Source organism: Prinia subflava, chromosome 14 (genome assembly GCF_021018805.1).
Source record: "Prinia subflava isolate CZ2003 ecotype Zambia chromosome 14, Cam_Psub_1.2, whole genome shotgun sequence".
Taxonomy (NCBI): Eukaryota; Metazoa; Chordata; class Aves; order Passeriformes; family Cisticolidae; genus Prinia; species Prinia subflava.
In genome coordinates, this window is record NC_086260.1 from 6,597,875 (window position 1) to 6,620,445 (window position 22,571).

Sequence of the window (22,571 nt, forward strand, 5' to 3'; positions counted from 1 at the left end):
CCAAAAATGAGTGGAAGGCAGCAGTGGTGACAGCTGGAGGAGTGGGTCTGTTGTGGTTGGTCTCAGGCAGCAGGCACATGAAGGTACAAATGGCAGCCCTGAGGAAAAGTGGAGGAGGCCAAGTTTGGGGATTAATGATCTGCATCTGATGTTGGTCTCTCTGTCTATCCTATTTGTCTTTGCAGCAAGACAGCCCTGCTTGTAGCATTGAGAGCCGTGAGGAAGCATTTGCTGCCTTGCTCAAAAAGAATAAGGAAAAAACAAAGCTCATCCTCATTTACAGTCCTGACTTGTATTTCATGACTCAGATTCTCCAAGGAGCTTTCCCCATACCTTGGGCACATCCTTGTGTGTCTCCTGAAGAGCAGTGTTTGGCTGGGCAGGGTGGGGCTGTACCCTGCATTTCCTTTCCCTGTCACTAACAGCTTTTTGCAGTCATCTTGCCTTTCCCATCCACTGTTTGCAAAGCTGTGCCCTCTCCAGCCTTTTGTTCTGCTGCTTATCACTGCCTTGTGCCCAGGGACCACACTGGGCTCATCCCGTGCTGGCACTGGGCTGGGAGCACTGGCTGTGCCAGTGGGGATTGCTCTGCAAATTACAGGGTGAGTGTGGGAACAGAGCAGAAAAAACCCACTGTAGTATCCAGTTCTGCATTTCTGTGGTCAGAAAGAGCGATGGGAAAGTAATCTATTGCTGTGCCTGTGAGCCAGGATGGGCTTGGTGGTGGTGGTGGGGACCTGCAACCCCTGTGCTCCAGGGCAGGGTGGTGGTGTGTGGGGTACAAGGGACAGTCTGTGTCCCTGTGGGGCCAGCATTTTGGGGTGACAGAGTCTGAAGCCTCTTGTGACATCCCAAGGTAGCAGTGCTGTGCAGTGCTCTGGTATGCTGCAGCAGAGGATGCTCACTAAATAATTCAGAAAGGCAACTTGATCTGACATTCATCAGGTCAGTAGCCCAATGACCTTGAGGACAGCAGTCTGCTGTTGCTGCCTGTGGCTCTGCTGTGCAGCCCATTGTCATCAGGAGAGTCAACATTGTCACGTGGAACCCTATTGATTGACAGGCAGTCAATACATCAAGGTGATAAAACACAGCGTTTATGAAACATGGGCTCTTGCAATGATTTGTTAAATTAGCCGTAGGTCTGAGTTTGTGCAAACGGCAGAAAGTTGAACGTTGACTGGGTTTGGCTCCTTGTCATTATAACTAGCAACAAAGGGAAGAAAGATGGTGCTACATTTACAAGCTGAGCTGTCTGTCTCACACCCCTGCATTGAACCAGGGTCTTCCTGCTCTTGATCTTTTTTTATTTTAGTAGCTTTTTACTTCTGGTGGTTTGCTTCATTGCTGGCAGTTGTCAGAAACCATCCTTGTAATGGTGCAAGTCCTTCACCTAACCTTTGATAATGTGCTCCACCGGCTCAGTATTCTCCTTGCTGCCTAATGAAACACCCATTTCACCTGCATAATGTGCAGAATCCGTCAAGAAATCTCGTGTGCCTTCTGGAGTTATTCCAACACATGACCTTTTCACAAAGCCTCACAGTAGGAAATGGTAAAATGGAGCAATTGCCAGCAAACCGGCAGCTTTCAAAGCAGGAAGGCTCATTTCCATTTCCCTGAGACAGTTGTGTGTCCAAAAGTTACACAGCTTCTAATCTGATTTCTTGTCTCAGAAGAGGCTGTTCATTGGATTTGGTGGATATTTAGATTTGCAAGTATTGGAACAAGAAGTCTGTCAGGAGTGATGACAATCAGAGACGCTGTTCGGAGACACAAAGCTCTTCTGCTCTAGCCCTGCAGCTGAAGTGGTACAGACATTGGTCTTTTACTGATCTTTTACTTCAGTTTGTGATTCACACCCATTTTATCTTTGTGGATGAACTTAGACAGAGAAGTTGGCAGTTCCTGGTATGCTCCCTTTGATGATCAGTTGGCCAAGAAAGCCCAGCAGAACTCACCTTTAGGATGGTTGGTTGTGTGACAATGACACTGCCACTTGCCCTGGGGTGGGATCATGCCAGGCTGGTGCAGGGTGATGGAAGCTGCTGTAGGTGGTGGCACAGAGGGTGCTGTACAAGAAGTGTGGGGTTGGACACTCATGCCTTGCCAACCTTTCCCAAGGGCGAGACCCTTGGAGCACGAATAGGGACTTTGCTCCAAAAGTTTAGTTTGCAACTAAATAGCTTTTCCTCCTTGAAAGTTAATGCCGATAAAATCAGACATTTTTACTTATGTTGGTTGAGAATTAGTGCCTACAGGACATGCCCTATGGAGCAGGACGTGTTCCCTGTGCTGTTTGTAGCCCTGAGTCACTGCTGCGCGCTTTCTGGGATATGTTTACAGGGAACACACGTAATTTCTGCTCTACAGCATTTCTGCTCAGCATTATCATTCTATAAGCAGGCTTCTTTGTTTGCTTTTGCCCAGTTCAGTTTTGTCTCATTCCCTTTGTGTTGTAATTAACATGTTCTGAGTTCAAGAGGAAGAGTAAATCATGTTGGGGCCATGGCATGTTAACCACAGAGAGGCAAGACTGACAGCCTGCCTGCAGTGCTGAGTCGGGCTGGAAGGGGCAAAATGGACCAGTTTAGGAAGCTGAAGGGTCAGGGAAGATTTTTCCTACAAGTTCTGTTGCTCTTTGTAGTTGGAGGAGTTGAAGGAGACCATCCTCAGCAGTCATCTCCAGCAGAAGCCCTGGCTCCATGAAAGGAAGGTCTGATCTGGCTGGGTGCACTAAGAGTCAGTGCTCAGCTCTTGAACTTGCTGCTCAGACTTAATAGAAATGAAAAAAAAAGAGAGATCTCTGCACATTCTTGGTTTGTCCCACTTGGCTGAGTAAGTTGGGGAAGCTCTTAGTAGTGAGTGGTGGGCGGGTTTGTCCTAGCTGAAGATCTCATCCTTGAGATTTTGAGTGTAATTCCATGCAATTAAACCTAATTTATGAGCCTTAATAATAACAATTTAGGGCATTTGAGGCTGTAAAAAGACTCACAGCTGTAGTTTCTGCATCCTTCTGTGTTCTGTAAACATAGCTAATATTGCCAAAATCAAGAGCTCTGAAATCTGGAGTCAGGCACCAAAAGTCAGGAGCGTGCAACAGAATGTTAAGGAAATTCCCAGTCTGACTATTCCCGAGACTCTCTGGCAGTCACACTCCCAAGGCCAAGAGACTTTGACTGCTGGGACTGAAGCCCCTTCACGGCGGCAGCTCCAGTGAGCCAGCGAGAGCCCTGCTTGCCTTTCCCACACACCACACTCACAGCCAGACAAGGTTTCCTCACCGGCTCAGCCCCAGGTTTCCCACAGCAGTCTCAGGTGTCCTGTTCCATAAAGCCATTTATTCCCGGAGCAGTGACACAGACGTAGCCCGAGCCGGTGCCTCCGAGAAGAACCACCCTCCAAGAAAGGAACTCTGGGCTTTTATCCTCTCGCAGTCCACCCAGGCGTGAGTCTCTCTCTTCCCACCGAGTGGTCTTGGGCTCTTGCTCTCCTCTTCCTGTCCATCTACATCAGGAGTATCACTGGTCTTCAACTCCTTTGTTATCCAAAAGGCCGGCAATTCCCAGCTCCTGCAGTGTCTCCCAGTGTCCATTCACCTGGCTGGCATCCCCCATCCTCATGTCCTTTGTTATCCCAAAGGTTGGCAGCTCGGCCTCTCGTCTTGGGGTCCCACCCAGAGCTAAACGTGCATTTCAATCTCCATCTCAATCTGTAGCTTTTGAGCCCAGCTACCTGATGCATTCCTCAACAAGAAGCGCTATGTGTTGGGAAAGTTTTATTTGTGAGGGTTTTTTGAGTCCATAGAAACTAAGATTTTTGAATTTCACTCACTTTTTGCAAATGCTAAGAACTGAGAAGTACGCTGTCCTCCGGATGACTCCAATTACTCCTTTGTGACCACCGAATTGCCAAAGGACAGACTTAAAAGAGCGGCAGAAGAGATTTGGCAGCGTATCTCCTACTCTGCTTTTTCTTTTCCAAGGGGAAGGAAACACAGGGGGAAGAGGCTTAGCATCCCCGTTGAGGTGGTGAGTTCCTGGGGCTCGCAGTACTCACCTGAGACACACATAAAAAGGTGTGAAGCATTCATCTGTCGTGGCTGCGTGAGAGAAAATGTATTAAAATATGCAGTGAGCAAAATGCCACGCTAATAACTTGTATTTCCCAGGATATTTAGCCCTGCTGGTCACAAACATACTGCGTCTAAAATCCAGTAGAGAATCATAGCAAACTAGTGTAGAAGATAATTGGGAGGGCACTGAAAGCCAGGAGGAAAATGATACATGCTCGGAGGCATCATTGCGTTAATGGCTCGCGTACCTAAAAAGTGGTGCCTGAAGTTTGACAGCAAGTTGAGGTTCTGTCAGCATCAAATGAGAAGGGAAGGATAATAATTGTCTTCGCACCGTTCTGTTTGGGCTGCTGTTGTGGAGCCAACTCTTTGAAACACGCAAGCGAGCGAGGAGGATATTATTTTTTTTTTCCTCTCCCATTTCCTAAGCATCCTACAGGATTTATTGATTTCGGAGCGAGGGCTGATTTCCATGTAAATAAAGGGGCGGATGGCCGGGCCGCGGCGCCGGTCCGGGTGGGATGCGGTGACTTTGGCTTGCTGACATCATCGCTCATTAACATGCAGGAGAGGAGAGCAATGCAACAGCAGAGCCCCGCGCCGCTCCCGCGCCGCCAATTATCCTCGGCGGGCTGCATCGCCCCTCGTTAATGCGAGCACATTGGACATCCTCTCGCAACCTCCGAGGGTCGCTCAGTGAGAGGCAGGCTGCGGGGGGAGCTGCGGATTCACTGGGAGCAGAGCGGGAGGGCCCCTCCGGAGGCGGATTGGAAGGGAGGCGATCGGCGCGGCTGCTCCATCGGCGGGGCAGGCATGGCCCGTTCTCCCCGGGCGCCTCTCCCGGCTCTCCTGCGGGAGCGCTCCGCGGGCGCGCTCTGAGCGGCGGGCACGGCCCGGGGGATGCGCTCTGGCGCTCCGGCCGGTCCTGCCTGCAGCCCTGCGAGCACAGCTAGGGCAGCCCTGCGAGCACAGCTAGGACAGCCCGGCAGCACCGCAGAGCCTTCCCTGCCGCGCTGGCACTGCCGGCGGGAACAGGTAAGGAGCTGCCTTTGCCCAGCGACTTCGGATCTGTCGCGGGTTTTTAGAAGGGATGGAAAGTAGAAGGGAGGAGGAGGAATAAGGAGCGTTCCATGGATGCACGCAGCTGTGTGCTAACTTTGCTCGGTGCTGCTGGTGGGGAGCTGCGAGGGGCTGCGCTGGTTTTCCAGCCTTTGCTGTTCTCTGTGTTGATGGATGTAAAAGGTTAATTGTTAAATTGTATATGTGCAGCTGCGGGACGTCAGGGAGAAATGCTGATGGTATTGTAATGGAGTTCTCGTTTTAAAAATACTCAGTAAGGCTCAGCTGGCTCTAATAGGAGTTAAAAATTCTTCATCTCTCGGTGATAATTGTGTTGGTCTGGTAAACGCAGCCCCTAGAAGCCTGGGTTCTCTGTACGTTTTCTGAGCAGACTGCATGCAGGCTGGGGCTGTGAATGAGGACGTTGCCGTTCAGATGTTTATTTTGGTGGTTTTGCCTTCCCGAGAATAGGAAGTTTTAAAGTAATAATCTTTCTAAGCCCTTGTTGTTAGTGCCAGAATGCCAAACTATAAACCAGCCTAGAACTGCAACCTGGGGGTTATGTTTTTCAGTGCAATCTTTTCAAGTCCAATTTCCTTTCTTTTCTTGTCCCTTGAAGGAACATTTTAAGCAGATGTGACACAGACGTGACCTGTGACCGTGGAAAGATTTTAATCCAGTTATTCTTTGTTTTCTAGTCATGATTCCTTGGCGGTGCTAAACAGTGATTGAATCTTTTCAAGCAGTTGAGGATTAGCGCTGGACAGAATAATGCCAAAATAATTATTTGCACCAGATGCAGTGTCATCCTTTCAGTTTTAGCTCTCTTATCTTGTAACTTATCTGACTTATTTTCATTCGGCGATTATTTTGCCTGCTGTGGGAGCACTTACATGTCTCGCATCACTGCATTGTGTTTATAAGGGTGCCGGCTTGAGCCTGTGATAAAGATTTGTAAAGTAAAACCGTCTGCAGCTAACAAGATTATATTTTGCTTCGTATTTTAATCTTCTCCCGTTGTGTGTTTTCTGCCAGCCAGACTCGGCTTAGCAGAATGACCCAGCCTTGCGTGTTTGCTGCTGGCAGCCTGGCTGCAGCTCAGCCAGCACAGGCACGGAGCAGGCTGGCAGTGTTTGCTTTCACACACGGGTCAGTACTGCCTGCCCCTGGGGACACCGTCTGAGCCTTAACTTTTGAAATAATGACAATTTTCAGCCTAGCTCATCCTGCTTCTGAGCGCTTTGCCTATCAGCCAGGTTTTATCCCTTTAGGATGTGCGGCCTGGGAGATGCTTGGATTGCAGCATGTTTACTGGTTCCTGTGGTTTCTGCTTATCATGCTGCAAATACAAACTGGTGAAGGCCCCTAAAATAGCACGTCCAGCCCCGGGGCAGGTTGCTGGGAACTCACTTAGCTTAGCTAGTCTGGAGTGATGGGCTTTGAGCCTGGAATGGAATGGAGGAATGAGAGGGGCAGGAAGATAAACACTGCCTGTGGAGAGCCCAGATCTCTTTCCAGCAAATTCAAACTTGAGAAGACAATGAAGATCTGCATGCTGAACACGGACAGGTTTCTCAGTGGACAGCTGGCTTTGGATCCAGGGTGCTAGAACCCCAGTCTCGAAATTTTAATCTTCAGTTAAGAACAAAGCAGAAAGGACCTCCTGTGATACAGCTCTGCATCTTGTTAGGCTGAAAGCCACCCAAGGCTATCGTTAAAATCTGACAAGATAACCCTCGGGGTAGGGCAGGGCTTTGTCTCACAGACCCACATTGGCTCTTGGATGGGGAGCCCAGAGCAGAGTTCCTCAGGACCCTGCTGTGCCTGTTCCTCCACTACCTCCCTAGTCCCATCCCCATCAGCCAGAGACCCCATTGGTCTCTGGGATCTCTGGGGTTGGGGTTGTCCTGCCATGGGGGACACCAAACCCTCTTGAGTGTCCACAGCCCCTGCATCTGCCCATCATGTACCTTCTTCTGCCTTTTATAATCACGAGCTTGGCTTCAGCATTGTTTTCCCACCAGCTTCAGGGTTATTACTGCTGCTGCTGAGCCTGTTCTTCTCTTCAACTTGTAAACTAGTGGTTTGCATTTCTTCTCCGTGACTGGGGGAAAATATGTGGTTATTACTGTTTCTGTATGCTAAGAGCTGGACCTTTCAGGGGAAAAAACCCAACCCTAATATAAATATGCTGAGAGTAGCGGTAAGCCTCTGAGCTGGCAGACTGCCTCCATCGTCTTGGATGTGAGGGAGCAGCCTGTTGGATGCCTTTTCTCCTGGTAGCATGGCTGGGCAACAGGCTGGGGCTCCCTGCAGCTTCTTTTCCCTCTTCTCTCTCTCCCCTTTGCTTGGTCTGCAGCTCACATGGGTGTAGCACTTTGCCCACTTCTGTCTAACCTCTATTATGAAAGAAAATTATTGAATCTTCTGCAAAATATCCTGAGAGATCCAAGTTGAGAGTTCTTCTGAGAGCTGCTGAGTTATTAATATCCTTTAATTTAACCATCTCATCTTTATGCATCAGAATTTTCACAGTTTGTGTCAGGGGTTGTGGCTCTTGGGAGCAGGATGGCAGTGTGGTTCAGGTCAAGAGGGTGTTTCACCACCCTGCTGCTCTTACCCAGCTCACAAGGAGACACTGGAGCCCAGGCAGGGACCTGTGCTCACTGCAGGGCACTGGGGTGCACTGGGCTCTCCACAATGGCCTGTGATGCCCCCCAGAGCCCCCCCTGTGGCCACAGGCTGGAAAGGTTGGTCATGTTTTCATTCTCATCCTGGGCTATTGCTGCAAGGTCTGGCCACAGCTTTGCTCTGTGGTTCTGCGATTCCTTGTTTGCCTGAGAGGGCACCAGGCAGATCAGATGAGGAATCTGAGGGGTTTGTGCACTGTGTTGTGATTTGTCCTAATTTCTTGGCCTGCCTCTGATGTGCTGACGTTGTTCTCTGCCTTGTGGTGCCTCAGAGCACAGACAGCAGGATTGGGCTGAAGGCTGCCTCAGGCTGTGCCTCAGGGAAGCAGTGGTTTGGGGACAGGGCAGTGGGATCACACGGGCTGATGTTCTACCTGCTTGTGAAAGGGATGGTCGTGATTCATGACGGAAAAAGAGCAAATGCAAAATCCTCAAAGGCTGCTTTTGCTCTTATTTGGGTGCAACTGGCAGTACTGGGGATAGTTATTTTTATTATTATTCTTTTTCTTAATTAAGCAAGAATAGCTTTTGCACTGGTAAAGGATGAGTTTTAAAAATAAAATTAGTCTCCAGCCTGAGGCCCAGCATGGACAAATTAGAGAGAATTTTTCCAGGAGTGGAAATAGGCTTTGCCATAAAAGCATCAATGCCATCCTGGATACCTTCACAACTGCAGCTGTGGGCACTGCAGGTATCAAGGGGAAATACAAATAAAAGAATACTGTAAAGGAAGTTGACTAGCCCTGACCAAATCAAGGAGGGAGACAAGAACATGGATGGGGAAGATGGAGAAGAGTCTGATTTGCAACTCCTCCATCCTCTTAGTGCTTCCCCACCTAATGTGGACCCTTGTGCAGAAGGGTGGCTACACGTGCTCTTCCTATGGCCTTTGGGATCTGAGGGACTTGTATCTGTAGGATGCAACCAGTTTGGTTGCTGGGTTATTTCTCTTTCCTTGGTTTCCTGGCATTAATGTTCTGCCAGCTCTGTTGCTACCACCTGATGTTGATCTATCAAGCCAGCTGTTCCCACAACATGTTGTGTCAAGTGAGTGTTGGCATCCCTTAACTGTCCTTGCAGGCCACCAAGGGCACCTTGTCCTCTGAATTACTGCTATTTAAGGTACCTGTGTCTAATTCACCTCCTCCTCCTGCACCACAGTGGGCAGGTAAAAGCTTTTGCTAAGCTTCCTTTTCAAGCCAGGCAACACAGAGTCTTTGCAGTTCATCTCCACTGATAGGTTAGGGTGGTTTTTTTTCAGCTGCAGTGACTGGAAAAGCTGAGAAGTTGCAGAAATGTTTCGTCTGGAGAGATGTCCCTTTGTCACTGAGATCCATGGGCCCTGAGGCCATGGGCAGCAGCTGGTTGGGGACTGCTGGAACTATTTAGTTCAAAATACAGCATTAGAGAAGTTGGAGAAAGAGGCAGAACTTCAGTCTGAACTGTTGGTTTTGAGCACAAAAGCTTGGGGCTCCTCTGATGTTTAGGAAATCCATGGGAAAGCCACAGTGCTATTTGTGGTTGCTCCATGCCTCAGTTTCCCTGTGCTGGAGAAGAGCTGCTGGGCTCTCCCTATGGCAATGAAGGACTGTTAATTTTTCCTTTTAGGTAAATGTTTGCCCTGCCTGTGGGGTCTGGAAAAACGGGTCTGTATAGCTAGGGCTCATTTGGGATGGGAAGATGCCTCATTAGCTCTCAATTGAGGGGAGGAGATAACAGGCAGGGATGTTAAGACACTCTTGTTCAGAAACTCAGGGGTCACAGGAGCTGCCCCAAATCCTGAGCCTCTCCCTTTTCTAAGAGGTCTTGGGATTTTGTGATTGACTGACTGATGGCTGACCCAAAAGCCCTGTTGCAGTCAGAATGATGGCACAGTGCTGGAAAGAGATCAGGCTGCCGTGTATTTCTTAAGCCAAGTGAGAAGGGAATTGTCTGTCTGCATTTACACACCCCATCCGAGCGGAGCAGACAATTGCTTTTTGAGGGATTCCAAACCTTGCATGTTAATGTGTGCACAAATGCATGCAAATCCCGTATTAGGGAGCACAGCAGGGATGTCGCGTGGCCGTGCACGGCCGTGGCTTCTCGCTTTGTCTGGAGAGGGAGCTGCTCCCTGATACAGCCCATTTATTTCCATCCCAAAAGAAACAAGTGAGAAGCAGAGATAAGCTCCCGCTGGTGGGTGATAAGGGCTGTTTATCCAGTTCCTTCTTTGTCCGAGAGGAATTTTAGCATTTCTGCCACAATTTTAAACTCTGCCTTCGTTCCTGCTGTTGTCTGGAGGCGTTGGGCTCTGCCCTTTCTCAGAGGATCTGGGGATCCCAGCCTGGGCAGGCTTTGCCTTGGTGCTGTTTGCTGTGTTATGTTCTGCATTGCCCACCCACTAATCAGGAAGAGATGAGCCCTATGGCCAGAAGTTTTTCCTGGAGGCAAGGGTGTGCTGCCCTCAACATCCTAGGGAGTCCCATCCCTGTGCACCCCAAAGCCTGATACACAGGCTGTTCCCTGTGACAGGCCAGCTTACCTGGCTCTTTTGCTGGAGCTACACACTATTGGCAAGGACCCATTTTGCCTTGGTGACAGGATGCCCTCCATCTCTTTTCCCTGACTTTTTAGCTCTGCTCATGCTTTCCCCAATTGAAATCTGCTGTTTTTTCACAGCAGCGAGACCTCATCTCTCTTCAGAAAGCTGGGGTCACATTCACAGCTCTCTCCAGAGCCTCTTGCACAGCACTAGTGTTTTCAGCATGGTTTAGCTTTTTGTTGGTGCCATTGCTGAGATGAAAGGGCTGCAGGAAGCTCCAGAGATGGCAGAGGCAGTGCTTTGCTAACAGGGTTGTACAACAAGGAACTGCCTCGTCCCAGAGACCTCCCGGGTCAATTGGCTTTGTGTCAAGATCTACGTAGCTGGACCAAAGCTGGGAATGTACTTCTGCATCCCAAGCAAGAGGTACTTCAAAACCGAGTTCTCTGCTTGGTGTGTCGGGTCCTGTTTGCTTCAGATTCCTCTTGCGTGCCTGTTTTCATCTGTAGAGAGAAAAGGGCTGGTGTGGGGTGGTGGATCTATTTGCACCTTCCTCCTGCACCAGTGTGTGGGTAGGGGTGTGAGCAGGAATAGGCTGAAAGTCTCCTCTGGGGAGAGGACTTGCCCACTATGCCAGAAGCACCACGTAAAAGCAGCCGATGCAAAATAAAACACATCCATCTTGTAACTTCACTGGCCTTGAGGAAAAGAAATTTTTCAGTCTGTTTCTGAGACGTTGCTGCTTTGTACCATGTGCACTCAATTCAAGGCAGGCTCCTTTCCAGCTAAATCTGACACCAGGAAATGTTCTTTTTCTCCCCATTTGCTTCCCGCTGTCCTGGCCCCACGAGAGGACAGCTCAGAGTGCAGCTCCGTGCTGAGCAGCCCTGCCGATGCTCCCCAGCCCGTGCCTCCTGCTTGCCTTTCCTCCCTGTCCACAAGCACAGCTGCTTAAAAGCTCCTTTATTTACCCTCCGTGCTCAAAGCCAGTCATGCTGTCAGCCATCCTTGCCTCGCTGTTTCCTCCCCAGTGCTGGTGATATCTCAGTCACCAGGGCAGGTTCTTCCCTGAGACAAGCTTGCAGACCTGGGATGAGAGCAAGATGGAAAGGCTCATGAATGAAGATGGGATTTCCAGACAGGACTGGTGTTAATTTATTCTTGCTAAAAAAAAAAAACCCTTACTTGTCTGCACTCTTCTCAAGTTGTGCAAGGCTGCACAGGCAGCAGAGGTTGTTGTTGCTGAGGCTTTGGTGGTGGTGAGGCTTGGCCAGAGCCAAGCTGATGGGTTTCCCTTTGGACGAGGTGCCACCCCACGAGGTCTGCAGCTCTTGTCCAGGGTAAGGTGTGTGACACACCGGTGTGCTGAGCATCTGCAGGCTGTGCTGCACTTCCCAGGCAGTGACTAACGAGCTGCTGCTGGCAGGAGCAGCCAGGCAGGCTGCCAGCCAAGGCCCTGCCCCTCTCCAACACCCAGCAGCTCTCTGCTGTGGCAGCAGCACCCACATTGTCACCGTGGTCACTGCAGGCACAGGCGAGCGCTGACACGTGTGGTGTCTCGCTTTGTGCTGCTCTGCTCTGAGAGCAGCAGGGGAATACTGGTTTTTTCAACTCCATCTCACATTTGAAATGTACATTCTGATATTAAATTTTTGCTGTGGGGAATTATTTTTAATTATAGTGAGCTGGAAGATGATAAAATAAAGTTGAGTAAGTGAGACCTATGTGAAGAAGTCATGGAAACCTGATCATAGAAGTGGAAAGACACTCCTAGGACACTGGGTATTGTTCCCATGAAACAACATAGCCTAATGTAAAGAAAATTGTAATTAAAGCTGTTATTCATCTGCTTTTAATGAGGGGGGCGAAAGCTGCATATCTCAGAGGCAAGATCTTGAATTTTGTACAGTTTTCCCAGGGAGGTGGCAGAAACCCCATGCCTGGAGATGGTCAGGTTTTAATGGTGCAAAGTTGTCCTGGCTTGGGGACATCACTGTTGAGTAGATGGGCTGCCTATGTAGTTTTCAGCCTTTTCTTTTGTGACCAGGGAGTCATTCACTGGCAGTACTCACTTGCCTGGGATGGGGCAGGAGGGAGGGTGGGGTAAACCAGAGCCAGTCCTCAAGCTCCTGGCTGTATGTGGTGTGAGCTGGGGGAGGTGGGAATGATCTCTGGGGTCTAACTGATTATACATCTCACCTATTCACTCTTTGGCACTGTTACTACAAGTCCTGATTTATCTAATTTATTAAAAGCCAAGGTGTCTGATGCTGTCCTGCCATCTCCCATCTCCTGAAGGGGATGTGTCTGGAGCGGGAAGGAGGAAGAAGCCTTTTTTCCCTGGCATAATGCTCATGCTCCCAGTGGACTGTTGGGTTTGTCCCCCTTTGAAGTGCATGATCAATACCCTAAAAGTCAAAATTTGCTGAAGTCCTGAACTCCCTTAGAATAACTACCTCTAGTGCCAAATCTGGGGCTCTATGAATTACTCTTGAAATCTTGTTTTCTATTAAGCTGCTTTTAACCATGAAATGAGATGGAAACAGCAATGATACCAGCAGCTTTGCTGAGGCAGAGTACCCCTTCCACACCCTTCCACGGTAGCTGATTAATTAAAATATTCACGTGAAATGGTACCTTGATTATTTTTTAAGGAAACAACCAGAGGTGATGCCGAGACTCCCCGACTGGACGCAAACCAGACGCTGGAGTGTGTGGGGGTTGCTGTGTGGTTTAGATCTGATGAAAGACAGGAAATGGGAAAATCTGGCAAATCTCCCTGGCTTGACTTAACGGAGCCTCTTGACTTTTGCTAGAGTGCGTTTTTTGTGCTGTAATGGCCAAATGGAAACTTAGACTTGAAGCTGGATCCAAGCACTGCTATGCTTAGCTGGCTTGTACACAGCAGTGAAAGAGAAGGGAAGGTGTTTAAAAATTCCAGCCCCTGGGTTTAACTGTTGCTTCCCTCTGAATTTCTTTGCTTTACCGCAGAGCAGAGAAACCTGCAGTGGCAACTGTAATTTTTCCCTTGATTTTATGTGGTACCTTATTATTTCTGAGATGTTCTCCCTTTTGCTACCCAAGTGAAACCTTATCTCATTCCTCAGAAGTCAGTGGTGCTTCATTAGTGCAAATTAATTCAGAATCCTGTGTGGTTGCTCTAAAATAGATACCATTGACCCAGCCTGTGGAAAAACATTGAATTTTCAGAAATAGAAGCCAATTTATCAGCATTCCTTTTAACCTCTTTTTCTTTGTCAGGGGATGTTTTCAGCCAGGTTTGTCCTTCGCTGTTACCGTGGTGGGGGGGTGCGATGATGAGAGGGGTGAAACATCTGTCCTGTGAGGAAAGGCTGAGATGATTGGGATTGTTCAGCCTGGAGAAGAGAAGGCTCTGTGCAGACCTTATCAGCCTTTCAGGACCCGAAGGAGCCCACAGGGTTACTGGAGAGGGACTTTTTACAAGGGCATATAGAGATAGGACAAGGGGGAATGGATTTAAACTGGAACAGAGTGAATTTATATTGAATATTAGGAGGGCATTCTTTACTGTGAGAGGGGTGAGGCCCTGGCACAGACTGCCTGGAGAACTTGCAGATATCCCATCCCTTGAAGCATTCAAGGCCAGGCTGGATGGAGCTCTGAGCAACATGGTCTGGTGGAAGGTGTTCCTGCCCATGGCAGGGGATGTTGGAACTGAATGCCCTTTAAGGTTCCTTTCACCCCAAACCATTCTATGAGTCTGTACTGTCCTTGCAGCCCTGCAGAAAAAGGTTGAGGTTCAAGCCTGTGAAGATCTGTCACAGGCCACAAGCTGCAGGAACAGCCCCTTTAAAGAAGTGTTAAGAACAACAGATATTTGCAGTGAATTCAGCTAATGGCTGTTGAATTGCAACCTGTGGGCTGTTCTTTCAGTTCTTGTGCTTTCCTCCCTGTGCTGCTGAGCTGTGGCGTGTGCCACCCAGCCGGGTGGTTAAGATTCCATTGCAGTGTGACTCTGGGTTTTGTAGCCTCCCTTAATTTAATTTAGCTTTATATGTTCAGACTATAATCAATTTTTATGCTACTTTAATAGGCAAATTTATGCTATCAGCATGCTAAAGAGACTTGTCATTCACAGCTTCCCAGTCAATCCACTGTTTCCCATTTTAGCAAAGTGCTCAGTTGTCCTGAATTCAGTAATGACTGCTATTCTGGCTGGCAAAGCAAACCCCCACCAGGCATGGCCTGTGCCTGTGCTGGCCTGCTGGCCCCTGGAAATACTCTTTGTGGAGCAGTAAAGGGACAAGCAATTGCATATCCCCAAACACTGGGCAGTCTGAGTCAGCTGGATTGCCAAGTGTTGTTACAGAAAATACGGACTTTTATTTCCTCCTCGTAAGAGAGACAAATCCCATGTTGGAAAATGCCTGAGCATAAGAAAGGGTTGAGTTTAGTCTCTGCAGGCCAGCGACTGACAGGAATCACTTTCTCATTTAAAGCACTTCTCACCGGGGCATCTCTTTTTCTCTCTCCTCACCTTACAGGAAGATTTGCCTTCACTGTAAGTGCTCCCAGGAAGAGCACATTGTAACAGTTATGCCTCTGGAGATGGAGAAGACAGTCACAAAGCTCATGTTCGACTTCCAGAGGAATTCAACTTCTGACGACGACTCAGGCTGTGCTTTGGAGGAGTATGCCTGGGTCCCCCCTGGCCTGAAGCCTGAGCAGGTAATGATGACACCACTCAGCTACCAGAAAATAATCAGTTTTGCATGTTCTTTGGAAATAATTTTCCTGATTTTTCTTTAGGGGTGCGAGCACTTGTTGTGTGTGGTTGTTTCTGGGTGCACTAGAGAGACTTGCAGGGACAGGTCTGGTCTGAATGCTCAAATGGAACAAAACAGACACGTGATCCTTGCAGGACCTGTGGTTTTCTGCATCTGTGGATGTAATTGGTAATTGAGAGGGGGGAAAACAAAATACCTCCAGGATGGGATTTCTTGTGGTTGTGCAAGGGAAAAGACATATCTAATGTTTCAGTGGGAAAAAAGCGATGGCACTCCAGTGTTTCCCAGGGGCTCAGTGCTTCTGTTCTGCCTCCTGGACTGCTCCTCTCTGTGGTAAGTGCAGGGCAAACAGTCAAAGCTGGTGGATAACTCTGAAAAATGGGCCAAAAGCTTTGTGGTTTGGGTTTTTCAAGCATGATGTTTATGCCTTACTGGAAGGAATAGCTTAAATAAAGCTCAGGTCTCTTGGTGCAAGATTGTGTGGGATGAATTAGACCTCAGTGTGCTGTGTGGAGCATGCATTGATTCTGCTCCTTCCAGTTTACATGAATCCTTTGATTTTTATGCCGGTCTTTTATATATTCAATTCAGAACTTCATTTGCAGTGGAGATGGCAAAATGAGCTTAGTCTCGATAATTGCAGTATGAGATGATATGGCAATAATTTTAAACTGTGTAAGGAGGCTGGAAGGGGGTGGAAAGCTTTCATTCTTACTGCCATAGTTGCTGTCCTTAAGTACTGTGTTTTCCTGTGCTTTTATTCAGACAGGCTTAGGAATTTCCTGAAATATTTTGGCACCACCCGTAGGCTGTAAATATTATCTGTCTGATTAGAGAAAATCCAGTTGTTTGGTGGCTTGTTTCTTTTTTTTTTCCTTGTCTTTATAAGCCTTGCTCAGTGCTCACTTGAAACTCCACAGCACCATGTGTTTCATTTGGTGCCATCCAACCGTGCAAATCAGGCAGCAGCCTTGCTTTCTGTCACCCTCCTTATGTTAGAGGCTCTCTTTTTGCCTTGCAGGAGGTACAAGATGGGGTGTGTGGAGAAATGCAGATGGTTCTGAGGTAGCTCTGCTGGTCCTTCATGCTGTGGCAACATGAACTGGTTGGGTTTGGGGGGTCCTGTTGGAGGACCATACCCAAGCTGGTGCCACCTGCTCTCATTGCTGGTTTCTGACCAGGCAGCTTCTGGAGCACACCCTGGCCCATGTTCCTGTAGCTTTGGGTGGAAATACAGGTATTTAGTGACAGGTGGCACCTGACCAGGTAGACACAGTCTCTAATGAGTACATCATGACGTGTGCAGTGATTGAAATCCACTTTCAGCATGGTGGTGACATATTCCAGGAGACCCATGTGCTTCTTTGATCCCTTAGGTGCTCTTTAAGTGTGGCATCGGGGAGTTTGGGATGCTCAGGAGGAAATAGAAGTCCATTAGATCTACCAGTAGTTACTGACATCTCATGCATTGCTCAGTTTAATGTATTTTAGGTTCTTCCAGCATCTATTTCTTACAGAGGTCATTGTGCTTCTCAGTCCCAATGCTTGTTTTCTCAGTACACTCCTAGTCTGCATCGCTGAGCCTTTCAGCAAATTTGCCACTTCAGACCTGTCTCTCATCACCATGGAGATGAAGAGCAGCCACAAGCAGAGCCAGAGACAGCCCTGAAATCTGTCCAGCAGAGCTCGCCCCCCAGCCCTTTCATGACTTTCACATTTTAGATGAGCCACTAGGATGACAAAAGTGAGGTGTGACTTCCCTGGGCTCTGCAAGAGCCACGCTGCAGGCCTGGGGTTTGTCCCTGGGGGCAGAGCAGCTCCATGGAATTCCATGGAGTTCCATGGAATCATAGAATGGTTGTCCCTTGGCTGGGGATGCCCCACAGTGCAGGAGAGGCCATTTACCTCCCATGGGGGTAGGAGATGCCTCTGCAGCAGCTCAGTGGGGATGTGTAAGTCTGCAGACAGATGTGTGGCTTTTGGGTCAATGATTCAGGTGTGTCCACGTGATGTGGAGCCTCTGCAAGGCTGGTGCCAGCCATGGAGCAGCTGGTGGGCTCTGCTCTGGCTGAGGGTACTGCTGCCAGGCTGGGCTGAAAATACAGATTAACAGGCAGGGAATTTTTCTCTGCCTCCTGCTGTTTCGCTGTTGTATTTTTTTGGACGTAAAACAGATTAAATGAAACAACTTTTTCCGCAATATTCTACTTTATTAAAATCTCTATGCAGTATATGAACTGGGGAGGTAAGTGTTCCCCTGAAAGACTAATGCAATTTTCTTATTTTGCTTGGACGACAGCCTTCCTACCTCGCTATTCTTGGGAGACAGCGCTCACGTCTCACTCAACACAGCAATTTACAGGATTTCAGTGGGGAGGAGTTGGCCTGCAAACATGACATCGTTTTTTGGCAGTGTCCACAGGTCATTTCAGTATTGGAAAAGTCCCTTCAATCCAAAGCTTAAATTACTGTCATCTAGAGGGGAATTGACTCAAACCTATAAGGTCTCACTGTACTCCTGGACTCTAACTCAGGCATCAGCTGCTCTGTGGCTGGTCTGTCTGTCACTAGTGAAAATCATGTTGGATATTCAATGCTCAGTACTGAAGACAAAAAAAGCATTGGTCCATTGTTCATAGATACTGATCCAAACATTGTAATAACAAGTGGAGCTGGAAGTTATCCCTTATATTATGGCTCATTAGTGTAAGACTAAAAAGGGCTTTATTCAAAAGCCATAAATGCAATGTATTTCTAAATATGTTTGTAACACAGGGATTAGGATAGTAATATAAAAATTGATAACACCTCTGAATAAGGCATGATTAAATTTTTCTGATAAACCAACTAAAATGTGTGACATGTCTGCTCAAGAAAGAGAGGTATAAACTGGAAGAACACTGGAAATGTTATTTCATTGAGGAACCTACACGAGCTTAGTTTGTCCAGCCTAGCAAATTGTTCATTAGAATTGTTCTTCCCCTGTTCATAGAGGGGGAAGAGCAGTTATCCAAGCTCCAACTTTTGCCCAAGAATGTAGACATAAACTGTCCCCAGATTCATTCAGGCAGGAAATTGGAAGAGTTTTGAAACCATGAGTGGTGTAAGGCTCAGCGACGAGCTGCCAGCTGGGAGAGTGATGGGTAAAAACCCAGTACTGAGCTCCATAAATCACAATCTGATAAGGAAACAGGGTTTCTTGTAGTAGGAATTGGCTACACAGGATGGCCTGGAGGCTTCTGTGGGTCTAATCCCACTTGGATTGGACTTCAATGAGAAATTGTCTTATGGCAGAAGAGGGACTTCTCTTCTGGAAGATAGGGGTGCAGATGGGAATGGCAGAGATGGCTGTAGAGAAACAGGGGGCATGGGCTTTGTGAAATGCTCTTTTTTTCTACCTGCAGTTCAATGATTAGATAAAGAAAAGTGTCCAAGTCTTGAAATGGGCAAACACCTTTAGAAGTGTTTTCAGGAAAGCAAAATCCCAGACTGAGCCTGGCTGCAGAGACAGAGGAAGACATCTTTGGGAGCCAGTTTGTCTGCTGGGGCTGGCAGTCTGACAGCTGATCCTCCTTGCACTGACATAAGTTTGAGGGCAGATGCTTGAAAATAAATCCTTTTGTGATGTGTTTTTCACATTTTTAGGCAAGGCTTGTGTAAATACATGTGAATGTGCAGCTTTGAATTCCTTGGGCCTGTGGTTTGGAGAAATCCAAAGGGGTTATAACATGCCACTTTGAATTTCTGAATACAAGGGATTTTTTAGGATTTCTATCTTTATTGTGTCTCAGTATTAGGAGCAGCTGGTTATGGGCAGAAATTTCCAATTAAACAAAAGATGAGGCTCTACTTCAGCCTCAGTGTGTTTTTTTGTATGGCTCTAGCATGCCAACATCTGAGAACCTTGCATGTGCCGTAAGAACTTAATTCCCTCTTGTTGTCAACACAGTTGCTCTGGTTGAGTCCCTTAAAAAGTTATGAAAATCTCATCTGAGCTAAAATTAGCAGCATGAAGGTTCAGGAGACCATTTTTCTTTAAGGCAGAAAGAGCTTGGACCTCAAGAGCTTTGCAGTGGTGTGAAACTTGTAGCTGTCACAGGGAATTTATTCAGGGGCTGACAGAGATGTTAATCCTTCTTCTGGATATTTTGCAAGACCTGTTGTAAGGGCTTGAGTTATAAAACCTCCAAGTTTCATCAGTTGCTGTTCAGGTCAAAAAGTGAGGGACGGAGAACGGAGATGAACCTATACTGAACATGCATTTACACCTTACATAAAGATTTTCACCATTCTGGTGAGGCAGAAACTACATTATCTGGGCCAGGTATCTCTGGGGGACTTGTGTCTCACTTGTGCCTGCGTGTCACGGTCATTGTACCATCTTGTTCTTTCTTGAGCCTTCTGAGTTTGGCAAACTGTTTCACTCCTCAAGAGACTGGAGTCCTGCATGCAGCAAGGAAGGAGTAAAACAGACCAAAGCGACCCTGTGCCCCAAAGCTGTGTAGTAGTGGGGAGCAGACAATCTCATTTACAACCTGGTAGAGGAAGGACAAAAGGCCTGTGAAGAGCTCTTCCCTCCTGGCAGATTCTGATCCTGAGAGCAGAGCAGGGTGGATGGAAAGCTGAGGGCCCTGAGGAGAAGCTGTTACTCCTGTACCGAGAGAGTAATAAAGTACTGGAATAGCCTGCCTGGGGAGATGGTGGAGTCACCATGCCTGGATGTGTTTAGAAAAAGACTGGATGTGGCACGCAGTGCCATGGTTTAGTTGAGGTGTTAGAGCATGGATTGGACTCGATGATCTTGAAGGTCTCTTCCAGCCGACTAATTCTGTGATTCTGTGATACCCTGCTCCCAGGAGCTGCAGCTGCCTCTCATTTTGCCCCTTACACATGTGCACGCTGGAGTATTTTACCCAAAAGCTGCCTTTCAGCACATTTTGAAAAGCTCTCCGGTTTCACTCTGAGGTAGCAGTAAGTCCATCACCTCCCCAGTGAACTCTCTCAGTATCTAAATAGCCCGGCAGTTAGCGGCTCTTATTTCAAGGCTGGAGCTGTCTAAATCCAGCCTCCAGGCATCGGACTGTGCCGAATGCTTCCCAGCTGCTGGATGGAGCAGCAGTCCTGCACGGAATGCTTCTTCTGTGGAATGATTCTTCTGTGGAATGATTCTTCTGTGGAATGCTGCTTCTGGGTGTGATGCTGGTGCTGTGTGACTTGGGGACAGCTGGAGTGGGGTAGGAGGTCCTGGGGCTGTTCGCCTGCCCTGGAACAGAGTGGATGGAGAAGTGTGAGCCCATCCCATGCTGTAAAAGAGCCCATGGCAAAACCATGTGTCTGGACTTCTGCATTTCTATATCCTGGGGTATTGCCCTGATCGTGGTGAGCCAGTGGAAGCTGTCAAAATTTGTTAATCTTTGAATAATCTTATTATCAGGGAGGGAATCAGCTACTTTTGGTGGGTCACAGAAACCAAACCACTTGGCTGACATGGTTTACTTGATTCTGAAATTTGAAGAAGATATATGGAGGTCAGCAGAGGTGAGAGGCAGGGAGTGGAAAAGGAAACTGAAAAACCCTGGACTACCCAACAGAAACTTCTCCTGGAGCTTTATTCCAGTGTGCAACTAGAGCTTTTCTGTGTTGCAGTGTTACGTGAATGTGCTACCCCATGCCTTAGGAAACCAAGAGTATGTTATGTGGGATACCCAGGGGAATGATCAGTGATGATCAATGCAGCAGATGATCATTATCGTTCCTGGTGCTCCAGGGGACCCTGAGCCCTGCATGGACCTCGCAGCACAGACCACTCTTGATGCTGTTGAAAGCACTGATCTGGCTCTTTTTAATCCAAATTCAATTTCTGCTTTAAAAAAGAAAAATCATGTCGTAGCTTTTCACAAGTTTAAAACGTGTGGACGCAGGGCCTTCATTCAAATGTTGCTCTTTGATGGCAGCAGGAAGCAGCGCTTCCGTGGGATCCCTCACAGGCCGAGAGCTGCTCTGAGGCTTGGCAGGATGGCCGTCGTTCCCGACCGGGGAGCAGCAGCGCTCAGACGCCTCGGCTGCCGCTAGCCGTGGGAGAGGAGCGTGCGGAAAGCCGCAGAGCGTGCCAGAACAAATAGCACTTAGAAAAATGATTTTTCCTTTGTTCCCCCGCCTTTGTCCCTCTGAGTCGGGAGCGGGTTTCCAAGAGCAAACGCAGCGTCGCAGGATGCCGGACTGCCCGGCGCCAGGAGTGCATCTGCCTCCCGCTGCTGAGCACCGGCACGCGGGAGCTCAGATCTGGGGGGATCTTGCAGATCTGGGGGTGCAGGCCTGCTCCCAGCTGGGGCTCTGGGCTCTCAGGGGCCACTCTGATCCCTGCCCACGTCCCCATGCCTGGCAGAGCCAGCCAGCAGTTCCCACTCTCATTTCAGAGCATCTGGCCCTGCTGTAAGGATTGTTTGGCTTCAAAAAATAAATCAGTGCTTTGTATCCTAACGGCCTTGGAAAAGGAGGACGTGCCAGACTCGGGCCAAAGCACACTGAACCCGTTTTCCAGGCTCACTTGTGCTGTCATCTGTGGAGATTGAGTGTGAGTCAACGTGTACAAGCGCTTGCGATGTTTCACAGACATATTGGGAAAGTTATTTGCATGTGGTTTGTTTGAGATTATTTTCCCCCTTGCTTTTCCAAGGGAGGCCAGCAGGAATGAGAGACATACAAAAGCATCAAGTTTGTTTCTCTCTCAATTTTAAGTGCTCATTGTAAAGGATCATTAAAGCCTGACGTGTGCTGCTCCAAAGCCAGCACTGGGGAGGAGCAGGCAAGCCACAGGAGCAGCCCTGATCGCCTGGGCCAGCATGGGCTTGTCAGAGCCACTGGCTGCCTTCTTCCCTCAGCAGCCAAATCCCGTGGGAGTTTGCACGCAGCAGTGAGCTAGGAGAAGGGGCCACAATTGAGCACACACACGTAAATGTGCCACCAGCTCCCTGTGCTGCCACGGGACATCCCTGGGTATCCTGGACTGGGCTGCCAGGGCTGTGGTACCCTGGCACGTTCCCAGGAGAATGATGCTGTCCTGGGCATGGGGGGGACATTGGGGAATGCTGGTGTGCCTGTATTTTGAACAGACTCCACTGTGTGTGATATTTACTGCACTGTGCCTGAGTGGTGGCTGAGTCACCAAGGTCCCCTTTCTGAGGACATCTGTGTGCAGGCACCCTACTGCACACAGGCCAGCACGTCCTGCCCTCACAGGGCTCTTTGCAAAAGCCTTGCAGTTGGTTTTGCAGTGGGTTTGGTTTCATGAGAGCCAGGAGGGATTGCCCAGCTGGCTGTGTGGAGCTGTGAGGGCTGAGCAAGTCGGTGCCCGTGCCAGGACACCATGTGCTCCTTTGTAGTCCATCCCAGCCATACAGTCATCCCAAACAGCCCGGTTTGATGGGTGCTTTAGGAAGGGCTGTTGTGCTCAG

At 48.5% G+C, this 22,571-nt stretch overlaps 1 protein-coding gene across 3 annotated transcripts in view; it reads left to right on the top strand.

The window, feature by feature from the left end:
- Positions 1-22,571, top strand: part of PRICKLE2 (prickle planar cell polarity protein 2) — a 105,256-nt gene that overhangs the window by 57,655 nt on the left and 25,030 nt on the right. For 2 of the 3 annotated variants that reach the window (XM_063411294.1, XM_063411297.1), the window contains one exon: positions 14,875-15,058. In XM_063411294.1, the coding sequence (XP_063267364.1) occupies positions 14,875-15,058 (184 nt within the window). Of the gene's footprint in view, positions 1-5,029; positions 5,111-14,874; positions 15,059-22,571 lie in introns of those variants that run through there. The other variant, XM_063411295.1, reaches the window with a different exon arrangement.